The sequence below is a fragment of the Portunus trituberculatus genome, chromosome 45, assembly GCF_017591435.1.
Source record: "Portunus trituberculatus isolate SZX2019 chromosome 45, ASM1759143v1, whole genome shotgun sequence".
Classification (NCBI taxonomy): Eukaryota; Metazoa; Arthropoda; class Malacostraca; order Decapoda; family Portunidae; genus Portunus; species Portunus trituberculatus.
Genome location: NC_059299.1, coordinates 9,232,480 through 9,244,979, shown reverse-complemented (window position 1 = coordinate 9,244,979; position 12,500 = coordinate 9,232,480). Strand labels below are relative to the sequence as shown.

Below are 12,500 nucleotides of genomic sequence, written 5' to 3'. Positions count from 1 at the left end.
TCTCTCTCTCTCTCTCTCTCATGCTCCTGTAAGCACGTTTCCATATACCACTCGTGACTCACAAGCAGTGAGGCTGGTCAGTTCTTGTTGATTTCATTCCTGTTAATGTTAGGACAGGATGATGTATGGAAGAGGCAGTTGTGTTTCGTTCAGGGACCGCGTCCCTTGTAGGCCTGACGATTTCTTTCAGCTTCCTTTATTTTCAGGTGTTCTTGTGTTTTCACCTAAGTGTGTACATGGCAATAGTCTTTTATGTTGTTGTTCGTGTCAGGGCATAATATAAATATAGCTGATAATAAGCGTATTTCATGTAACCTAAGTTCTCTGGATTATCTTGTTACTATCTCAGCCTTTCTTATCGTTTATGTGTTTCCTAGTCACTCCCTTCTAATTACCTGTATCTCACTCACTTTCTCACTACCTCCGTGTCTTAAATAGTCATTGACATAAGAAGGTAGCGCTTTGGCTCTCATGGTAAGTGTTGCAAGAAGCGTGGCAGTCACAGGGGGTCGAGGTGAAGCATTAGTCTGACTGGTTGAGTATAATTGGATAGGATGGGTAGCCTTGGGGCAAATGCCGAGCGCTCATTCAGACTCTTACAGCGGTTACTAATATTATGTTTATTAGGGTCATCTTACAGCAGCATAAATCACCTTACCCAGGGAAGGTTGCAGGACGATGCCTTTGTTCAGATAATATCAAGTAAATGTGAAGTCTTGGGTCATTATGATGACATGCAACTAATTGGGTTCCAGGAATCCACTTATGGCAGGGCGTTCTCTGCTTGCTGGAAACATTTTTCCCAGATTTCAACAAAAAAAATAGTGAATCTTGAAAATGCTCTTCTTGCTGGAAACTGATACTTTTTAATGCTGATTTCAACAAAATAAGAAATATAAACTCATATATAATTACTCTGTTTACTGGAAATTAATACCTATTTTTTTCAGATTTCATTGTAAAAGTTAAGAATCTTCGTTAAGTCTGCAGAGTTGAAACTTGTGCTCCAGCAGGGATTCCACTTACGGCACGCCAGTCTGCTGCTGTGCTTGCTGGAGACTGATGGTTTTTGTGAAGCTCCCGAGTCTTGTTGATGTGGACTTGCTGGGGTCACTGTTCAGGGGCACGCCAGCAGATCATGGGTGAGGTGTGTCTGCTTCTGCCTCGATCCCCTGCAGCTGACTCCTGTTGCTTGTTGTCTTCACCTCACCTACTGCTGCTGTTCCTCCTTCTCATACTGATATCGTCATAATTCTTCGGCTGAACAATTCTCTGCTATTCTTCTTTTTCTACTTGTCAGATGCTCATATTTATTTTCTTCATGGGCGTGCTGTCTATCATAACGTCTTCCTTCTCCTTTTCTTTACGTATATTTCTTATTTATTACCTGTATTACCTTCTGCTATCTTGTCTTATTAGTAAGATGTTTGGTTATACTATGAAATCCCTTATAATCCTATTCATTGTGACCTCTGATCCCTATAGTTGTCCTTAATGACTCCTATCCCATCCTATATGTCCCTTCTTATAGTTTCCCTAACGTTGACTCCTGCACTCCTATCTGTCTTTTTGCTTCCATTGATGCTAAGATGACTCCTCACTATTCATACTCTCTTAACTCCAACATTACTCTCTGACCTCTTATAGCTGCCGTTATTCATATTCCCATTCTCCCTATTTTCTCGTGATGCCAGCTTTCAATCCTACCACCTCTAACTTGCCCTCACACCGACTCCTGAGCTTCTGACCCCACAACCTTCTCCTTAATAGTTTCTCTCCGGCAGATAACAACAAGTCCGGCTCCTCCGTGATACTCAGACCTATACCAGTGGTGTCTAATTATATATATTCGAACACCAGACCACAGGTAGAAGGGAGTAAGCCACAGTTTCCCAAGGTGTTTCCTAATGCTATATAGTGTTGCTTTATTTCAATCTGCCAGTGGATTTTCTTGTTTATTGAGATATTTCTGTGGGTTGTGCTTAGTGATGGTGTGTTTTGGTGCTTTTGTTTTCCTGCTTATTATTGGGTGTGTTTTATCAGTTTATCTCCGAAGAGTTTTAGGTTTTAATCAGTTATTCATTTGGTTTATGTTATTCGTTTTTTTTTTTTCTTGTATATTGATTTTATTCATTTAGTTTTGGTTTATGTATGTTTAAACTTTTTTTTCATTTTTCTTTCGTTCTATTTCTCTTCCTTCACTCTCCGTCTGTCTTCTTTCAATAAGCCCGTTTCCTCCATTCTGCTTTTATTAAACACGTTTCTTTCTTCCATTCCTTTACTAAGCATCCCGTTTCTTTCACTCTTCATTTACGTACTAAGTCCGTTTCTTCACCCTATTTTTAGTAAACCCACTTCTTTCATTCTTCCTAGACCTGCATATATATATATATATATATATATATATATATATATATATATATATATATATATATATATATATATATATATATATATATATATATATATATATATATATATATATATATATATATATATATATATATATATATATATATATATATATATATATATATATATATATATATATATATATATATATATATATATATATATATATATATATATATATATATATATATATATATATATATATATATATATATATATATATATATATATATATATATATATATATATATATATATATATATATATATATATATATATATATATATATATATATATATATATATATATATATATATATATATATATATATATATATATATATATATATATATATATATATATATATATATATATATATATATATATATATATATATATATATTTTTTTTTTTTTTTTTTTCCATTTATTTATTTATTTATTTTTCTCTCTCTCAAGTTTTGTAAAGTAAAAATGAAGTCAAGAAAAAACAATTGTGTACTGATAAGAATGAGCGTGTGAGAAATGAAGGTCAGTAGTAAATATCAGATTTTTTTTTTCTCTCTCTCTCTTGTAAGAAAACCAAGTGAATAATAGAACAGAGGACAATAGATATAGATATGGAAGTGCAGCAGTATTGTAGCACCACCCTTGTCTCCCAAAACCTTGACTTGACACCTCTGCCACCCAGCCACCCAACCAGCCACCAAGCCAACCAGCCAGCCACGCCCTGACCCTTCATTTGATATTCCAGACGATGTGATAAACGGGAATGCGAGCTAGGATTATGTAAGACTTCACCATGTTAGTCACTGCGAAAAGTATTTGGTTCGCCATTATGGTTCATATTCAAGTATTTATTAATTGGTTGGTGAAAAGAATTTCATCCGACATTTTTAAGACCATGTATTAAGTTTTTGTCTTACTGAGGTACGAATAGTCTTTGTGTGGGTAAAAAATGTGTGTGTAGGTGTGTATGCCTGGGATTAGCTATTGTATTTACTTTATTTCGTATCTATAGAGAGTTTAATACGTAATTAAGATAAAGAGATGACAGTATGAGTGAAAGAGAGAAGTCCAATGCCTGTTAACTAGAAATGCGACAGCGATATCGGACAGGAACAGCCAGCACCCAAAGTTAATCCGGTTCCATTATAGTGAGTGGGTGGATGACTATAGTGAGTTAGTTATTTAGATAAGGTGATTTACTTTCCTCGGTAACTAAGAAGAACAGAAGGAACACTACCATGATGAAATAAAGAATAGGAAATCGCATTATAATTCAACATTCTGCCACAACTTACAATACACGAATATGGATAAAAGGAAATTCTACTCCTTGGGGGGTGAAATTTTCAAAAGTGGCGGGCCGACACTAAAGGGATGACGAGGTGCGCGCCCTTTTTCCATGGCCGCCGCCACGCCGAACCCCACCACAGCTGCCACACAAGTAAGCCTCATTTTCCCCATACTCCACTACTCATGTTCGATCGCTGCCCTTCCATGTGGCACCACGAGCATGGAATATCCCCTGGAAGAGTCACTGGGGAACTAAAATGGCGGGGGAGGGAGGGAGATAGGGCGATAGTCTTGTGTTTCCTGCCGTGAACAAATGAAGGTCAAAGAATCGATTCTCTTTTATTATTTGGGCTCGGGATTTGTTGTCATTTTGCAGCTGAGTGTGACAGGATGTGTTAGGGCAGGGTGACGTGGTCCTAGTAGCCTGGTACACACTGCACACTCTGCCTAGCAAGAATGTTATCTCTGGTGTTCTCTAAAATGGCGGAGGTAATGTTTGGGAGGAGAAGAGGGAGAGTTACGGCCGCCCTGGTGTTGCCTTGGGTGTTACTGTGATGCTCCTTCCTTCCTCCTCCTGTCCTGGGCCTCCTATATGAAATTCGTCGTTAAAAATGCAATAAACAACATCCTTTATATATTATTCATAGTGGAGAATCAAGATGTGTTTTGCAATTGTCTCCTCTTGTGTTGTCTTGAATTCTGTGGTGCTGCCTCTTTTTTTTTTTTTTTTTTTTTTTGTGGTCTTCCTTTATTGAGGTTGTGTATAAATATGCTCTAAAAACACTCTTTGAGTAAAATTCACCATGCTAGGTTGAGGAAAGTTGAAGGTTTGCAATCAGCATTTCTTTATGATAGGTTAGTGTCTATTCTTCACTCCTTGCCCTGATCACTCGTCCGCATTCTTCACCCCTTCCCCAGATCACCCATACAAGCCTTGAGGGTCTGGTAGCATTGCGGGGTTTCAGGGTGAAGAAGTCAAATTTGGACTTTCCCTAAGTTAAAGAATGAGACACCATATTTTGATGACTGATTTCTAACCTAATAACTTTACCTAAGCTAATTTAACTGGTTCCTTACCCTTAAGGACACTACATGAACTAGGGACCTTCACCACCCATGACACTCCATTACCGACACTAACCTATCCCAACCTAACCATGGGACACCCCATTACCACCCTCCACTCTGTGAAAACCCTCATTAAGGATACTAACTTAACCTAACCAAGAACCTTTACCCTGACCTGAATAACCCATTGCCATCCCCAATCCCTATAGACACCGCTTTAAGGATGCTAACCTAACCTAATCTAACCACCCTCACCTGGATACCCTATTATCAACCCTTCCCCTATTTCTGGACACCCCATAGAACCTACCTAACATTACAACTTGCCTAACACTGTGTCATCACTCAGGTCTGCCAAGATGGAGGGTTTCTCAGTAGTAGACACCATGCCAATCATCACCGTGGAGGCCGACGACACCACGCCAGCCACCGGCCACATCGTCGTCAAGGGAGTGGCTGACAGCGACACAGCGGAGAAGACTGAAGATACTGGGGACACAATGGACACAGATGGGATGGCAAGGATCATTGAAGGTGGCCACATCATTGCTAATGGCACGGACAATACACACACCACCACACAGATCATTGCCACCACAGATGGCACACAGATCTTCACCAGCGAGTCGGGACACATGATGGCGTCCGACACTGGGCAGCTCATCAGTGCCGAACATAATATATTCAGTGACTCGGGCAGCGACATAATAGCTGCTGGTTCGGGTCACATCATAATGGACAGTGATGGAGTGGGGAGCATCATTCACTCCAGTGGGCAAGGGATAGCGGAGGATGGAAAGGCGCATGTCGTGTCAGCAGATGGGGACATGATAACAGTGGATGAAGGTCTACTGGACGGCTCCCACTCACTCCGTTCTCATGTATCAGAGGTAAGATGAAGGAATTAGATGTTTGAGATATATTTAAACTATATAGACCTTTATTTTATTACCTATTCATTTATTTGTATGCATTTCATTGTATAGATTGAAATATAACTATACATATTTCTATAGCTCTGAGCAAGAAACTGAAAGGAAATACTGTAGGAAACAAGGAATGCATTGAAAATAATAAAGAAAACCCACTAGTAATTGCTTCTTGTTTCTCAGGTGATGGATGGCACTCAGGAGGGAGGTGAGGAAGAGGAGGGGACAGATCCATTGTTGCAAAGGATAAAGAAAGAGCCGGTTGATGCGGAGGAGGAAGACGACACCTCCTCCTTCATCCAGATCCGTGTCAATGCCTCAGCGCCACGCCAGAAGAACAGTGCACAGACTCCTTTCAGGGTAAGAGGATGTTTAGATGCTGTAGGATTGCAACATAGCAGTAGTTGTAGTGATAATGGTAGTAGTGGTAGTTTTAATAGTACTGTAATAATGACTGAAGTGGTTCTAGGAAAGTTCATAATTTGGATGCTGCAGAATTGTGACAAAGCAGTAGTTGTAGTGGTAATGTTAGTAGTGGTAGTTATAATAATACAGTAATAATGATTGAAGTCGTTCCAGAAGAGTTGATAATTAGCATGTTTGTAGGATGATAGAAATGAATGAGCAGCAGTGATAGATTACATTTGTGGTAGGGAAAGAAAGTTAAAGTATGATGCAGTTGTTAGATATAAAAAGAAATGAACTGAAGTGATAGTTTTGTGATAGGAAAAAATCAGAGAGCAGCAGTAATATTATAACTTTGGCAGAGGGAAACTAGGAAATGAGAAGAATGAGATGAAGAAAGTGATGCAGTTATTAACATTGAAAGAGAAGGTAGTATATTCTAATTTTATGATGTAACTGGGCATTTACATTTTGCCTTCAACCTCCCACTAGATGGTAGCAGACTCAGAGAAGGCAGTGAACGACCTGATAAGTAGTGAGAAGACAAACCGATATGCCAAAGTGGACCGCGATGACCCGAGGAGCAGATTGCACTTTGTGAAGTACATGAAGCGAGATGGCAAGACCATCAAGATCTGGGAGTGTGGCATCTGTAAGTTGTGGCCCACTTTTTTCTGAAGTTGTTGGGGAAAAGATTACAATTATTTAATTAGATCTGAGTTTGTTGTGAGTTGTTGAGGGAATAATAAAAAAGTGCTTTGGAATATAAATAACATAACTACTTAAGGGTCTGCTGTGGGTTGAGAGGAAGAGTTTAGAGGGGGAATATATTGATACCTATTGCTCTTTAGGATATCACAGTGAATGTGCTTGAAGATATCTTGCTGTAGCTTTTACAAGTTTTGATATTTGTGCTTTGGGGTGATTTTTAATTGGTGTCCATATTTAGATTGCAGTTACTGACAAACATTTTGTATTATCATTATGGTTTTTGAATGATTAAGTGTGAATTTTATATATATTGTGCCCAGAGAGTTGATGAGGATTGATTATATTTCCTCACATGTGAGATAAGATCAGCATACAGTGTTTGAGAAGGAAATAACATGTGCATATCCATTTCCAATTCTGTATTTATGATGATGTTCTGTGTTTGTGCAGGTGGGAAAGGTAAATAATAATCTTATTACCATCATAGATTACATTTCTGAGTCATGTTATGAATGATAATGAAGAAGGAATCAATATATATATATATATATATATATATATATATATATATATATATATATATATATATATATATATATATATATATATATATATATATATATATATATATATATAACTTCAATAGTTTCCATATTTAATGATGACATTTGGTATGTGTGCAGGTGGGAAGGAGTTCATGCACCAGTACACCTTGATGCGTCACTTGCCCACCCACACTGACGAGAGGAACTTCAGGTGTAACCAGTGTGGCAAAGCCTTCCGCCAGATGTCCACTCTGTCCCAGCACAAGGCCACGCACTCCGAGGTGAGCACAAACTTATTAGGGAGAAGCAGGGACACACACACACTTGGCTTGCTGGAGAAAAGAGAAACATTAAGATACACTGCTCTTAATGGAAAAAAAAACATTCAGAGATATTCTAGAGTACTGGATTAGGCGTGTATGTTGCATTTTTAGCATTTCAGAGAGAGAGAGAGAGAGAGAGAGTATCACTTACTAATTTTATTTATGCTTTTACTTTGCAGTCAAGGCCGTATGTGTGTGACCTGTGCCAAAAGACCTTCAGCCGAGTGTCGACACTTATCTCCCACAAGAAGACCCACACGGAAGAGAAGCAGCACCAGTGTCACATCTGTGGCAAAGCATTCCATCAGAAAGGTAAGTCTTGGCCAAGGGAAGGTACAGCTGCCTCCATACTTGGTGAAGCAGCCTTCCTACCTTTATTTTCAACTAAAGCATCATGTCAGCTTGAGGAATTGTAGTAGGTAAGTACAGTAAATATAATTGGGTAGAAGTTGTGACTAGTAAATTACGCTGCACCCCTTTCCCAACTCCACTGCATGTCCAACTCTAAATCACCTCTCTTGGTTTCTACATTTGTCGTACTGCTTCTCTCTTCCATCTGTGGCCACATTGCACTTTTGCACATGCTCTCTCTCTCTCTCTCTCTCTCTCTCTCTCTCTCTCTCTCTCTCTCTCTCTCTTCTCTCTTCTCTCTGGCAATTTATATTTCTTGAAAATGAAGATTAAAATTTTAATATTTATGATTACTTTGTTAAAATTGTAATGGCAGCACAGTTTCTTTCGTCTTTCCTGTACTCTCTAGTAACTAATCCATACATCAAAGGGAATGCTGCTGTCTCACCACCACTCTTCCTGTCCTCCAAGCTTCATGTGTCCTTTATGTGTGTGTGTGTGTGTGTGTAATTCACCATGGTCGTCTGCTGGTCACCCAGCCAGTATTCCCCATTATGGAGTGAGCTCAGAGCTCATAGACTGATGTTCGGGTAGGACTGAGACCAGAACACACTCCACACACTGGGAAAGCGAGGCCACAACCCCTTGAGTTACATTCCGTACCTATTTACTGCTAGGTGAACAGGGGCTACACATTAAGAGGCTTGCCCATTTGCCTTGCTGCGCCGGGACTCAAACCCGGTATGTCATTTTTCTCCAAGAAGTCTGTCCATCTATTCTTCACCACCCTCTCACACATCTTAGCTACCACACTTGTAAGTGACACTGGTCTATAGTTCAATGGGTCTCTTGTTACCTGATTTATAGATTGGGACAATGTTAGCCTTTTCCAGTCTTGGGGCACTACACCTTCCCTTAATGAGGCATCAATTACTTTTCTCACTTCTAAACTCCCCATCATATTCTTGATTGTGAGTTGAGCATGCTAACCACTACACTATGCGGTGTGTGTGTGTGTGTGTGTGTGTGTGTATTTACCTATTTGTGATTTACAGGGCCCGAGCTTGGCTCTTTATGTCCTGTCTCTTTGTCCACATTTATTAAGTTTGTCCTTCCTAGTTGCATTGTACAGGGTCTGAGCTAAAACTCATTTGCCCTGTCTCCGTATATATAGTTCTCCAATTTCTCCTTAGATTTGCTCTCACTAATAGCTGTAACTACCGTCTCATTTAAACTTCCTCAGAGTTCAGTTTGCCAATACTGGAAATTATATTTCTTGATGTCAATGAGACCTTTACTCTTCTTAATCTTTTTGTATGTCCATTCATACATTATGCTCCTTCATCCGAGTGCATCTCCAAACCATGTCTGTATCCTTTCCTTGTGGTTTACTAATTTGTACATGTATACTTCATATATGTACATATTTTGACTGTATTTTCCATGTTGCCCATTTCTGACAGTTTCTGCATCCATGCAGTTACAGTTTCTGCTGCTGTTTGAGTACTAAGTCTAATTTCTAGAGGCCTCACACCATTGTCAGCATACTTGCCAAAACACTGAATCTTCTTTATTTGCACCATTATTTTCACCTACATCACTCATTACTGCTACTACTATCTCTTTTTCTCCCACATCACTCATTACTGCTACTACCATCTCCTTTGTTCGCTGAAGCTCTTCTCTTTCTCTTATAGTCTTAATATGTAATTTCTTTATCATCAAATATTGCAACACACAGCCTCTTATTTACTGCATTCCTTATTATTTGCTCTTTTTTTCTTTATCTTAACCACTTATTTAGAATCTGCTAGTCATATTCCTCTTTTTGTTGTCTTAATATTTACCTCATATCAATCTTCTGTTTGTCCCTATCTTCCCTCCAGCTATGGACTTCTTGTAATATAACTTGCATTTTACGTGTCATGATATCCTCACTTTTTTTTCTCTCCGTCAATTCTTTAGTTCCTCATTTTCCCTATTTAGAGCTGTAATCTCAGCCTTATTTTTGTTATTCTAATCCCCAAGTTCTTGTTTTCACCTTTACTCACCTCTCTCTACTTAATACCCCTTAATGACACCCTCACCATTTTTTTGTGTTTACTATTCTCAGTGTTCAGGTTAATTAAGAGAGAGAGAGAGAGAGAGAGAGAGAGAGAGAGAGAGAGAGAGAGAGAGCAACAAATTAGCAGACAGGAAGGTAGAAGTAAGTGAAGATAAGGATGTTAAAATCGTCTCATACCGCCAGTATTTTTTTTTTTTCGCATTAATTATTATTTTCGTTGCTCATATTTGAAATTTTTCAAAATAGCACACACACACACACACACACACAACACGGCCCGGTAGCTCAGTGGTTAGAGCGCTGGCTTCACAAGCCAGATGACTGGGGTTCGATTCCCCGGCCGGGTGGAGATATTTGGGTGTGTCTCCTTTCACGTGTAGCCCCTGTTCACCTAGCAGTGAGTAGGTACGGGATGTAAATCGAGGAGTTGTGACCTTGTTGTCCCGGTGTGTGGTGTGTGCCTGGTCTCAGACCTATCCCAAGATCGGAAATAATGAGCTCTGAGCTCGTTCCGTAGGGTAACGTCTGGCTGTCTCGTCAGAGACTGCAGCAGATCAAACAGTGAATACACACACACACACACACACATAGAAGGGTGGAAGCATGGAATAGTTTAGACGTGGAAGTGGTCAACGCAAGGAATATTCATGATTTTAAGAAAAAGCTGGACATTAATAGATATGGAGACGGGACAACACGAGCATAGCTCTTTTCCCGTATGTTACAATTAGGTAAATACAATTAGGTAAATACACTCTCTCTCTCTCTCTCTCTCTCTCTCTCTCTATATATATATATATATATATATATATATATATATATATATATATATATATATATATAGATAGATAGATAGATAGATAGATAGATAGATAGATAGATAGATATCACATATTATTACATTGACATTTTTGTACTCTTAATTTTGGTCTATTAATTCATACTTTTTCATAGTGCCACACGTTCCCGGTCGTATCAATAGTTTCCGTCAGTCACCGACGAGTCTTTGACTTGAGGGCTGAAAATAGGGGGCGTTTGTTTATCCTTAGCAGCGGCCGGAGGAAGCACAGTGGTAGTGAGCGGGTGGTGTGGTGAAAAGTGACGAAAGTGTTAATAATCGTCTTTTATTATAACGGAAAGAATAGCATGCTTATAGCCCCAGTAAACAGGGGTTAACTTTATACATCGTCGAAGATACAAGGCGGTGTGTGTGTGGGTGGGTGAGTTAGTGGTGCCTGCTGATATCACGGACAGCAGCCATGGCTAGGCAGTCTTCACCAGATGTAAGTAATATATATATATATATATATATATATATATATATATATATATATATATATATATATATATATATATTGGTTTAATTCTTCATTTTATGATGCTGCCATGTCATAATCTAACGCTCGTAACCTCCAGGACAACACAATCATTAAATTAACACCGTAGATACTTGAAACCTCCAATTATTCAACTCTTTAGTACGTAAATAGCGAATCACCTCACCTGATGGCTATCTCTTAGCCATTTTCACTCATCTTTAATTTAGTACAAGCCAGACATGTCACAAAGTGGAAACATAGGGCTAATGTTTCATATCCGTTGTTGAAATATATCTGCAGTTGCCTAAATTATTTGTTATGAAGCTCGAGTGAGGGTAAGTGGCTGGGATCGTGATGTCACGAGTCATGTTGTGACGTCGTCAGCAGTTGGCGCCAAAATGCTTTGCCTGCCTGTCCCAGCTTGTCGAGTTCCAATATTTACATTTTTCTTAGTTCAATTGTTTCGGCTCATAAGTACCTTTTAACTATTTCTAAGTATGTTAAATTATGTTTTAAATGTTTTTCATGCTTGCCTTGAGAGAAATACGTTGACGTATAGGTTATTTATGCCCTAGATAAGAGCCCAGTTTCCGCTGTAAATTTTCAAAATCTGAATCATCAATTTTTTATTTCAGGTAGTAATGAAGTGTTTGTGTATTCAAGAAACCCTTTATGATGGTTAAAGTGTATTTCGCTCCTGATCAGCTAAATATGTTGGTTTAAAAATGATTTACAGCGCAGGTAAAGTGTGTAAAGGTGACATTTATATAACTTGCATTTTTTTTATTTCAGCGTACTGCCAAGTTTTATATATTCTGGAAGTAGTTACTATTTTTTTTAAAGTGTTTCCGACCCTTTTGAATGACGTTGATGGGCTTCATAATTTTTTTAAGCATCTCGAAATTATAACACTTTTATTTACGGTGTTCTTTGAAATATTTTCTTATTGATTAACCTGGCAATAATTTTATGTATTAGGAATTAGTTTTGATTGATGACAAGTCAGAATTTATGCAGCATTCGTATCCAGGTGCTTTTTTTAGAATCTGCTTTTTCAAAATGGTTTACATAACGT

General features: G+C 38.4%; 1 protein-coding gene across 2 annotated transcripts in view; it reads left to right on the top strand.

Moving 5' to 3' along the window:
* Positions 1-3,778: 3,778 nt before the first annotated feature.
* The window catches only part of LOC123519483, a 19,715-nt gene continuing 10,993 nt past the window's right edge, over positions 3,779-12,500 (top strand). Inside the window, exons 1-6 of one of the 2 annotated variants that reach the window (XM_045280825.1) lie at positions 3,779-3,860; positions 5,127-5,667; positions 5,890-6,066; positions 6,604-6,763; positions 7,506-7,648; positions 7,870-8,002. In XM_045280825.1, the coding sequence (XP_045136760.1) occupies positions 5,137-5,667; positions 5,890-6,066; positions 6,604-6,763; positions 7,506-7,648; positions 7,870-8,002 (1,144 nt within the window). In that variant the 5' untranslated portion in view covers positions 3,779-3,860; positions 5,127-5,136. Of the gene's footprint in view, positions 3,861-4,044; positions 4,199-5,126; positions 5,668-5,889; positions 6,067-6,603; positions 6,764-7,505; positions 7,649-7,869; positions 8,003-12,500 lie in introns of those variants that run through there. The other variant, XM_045280824.1, reaches the window with a different exon arrangement.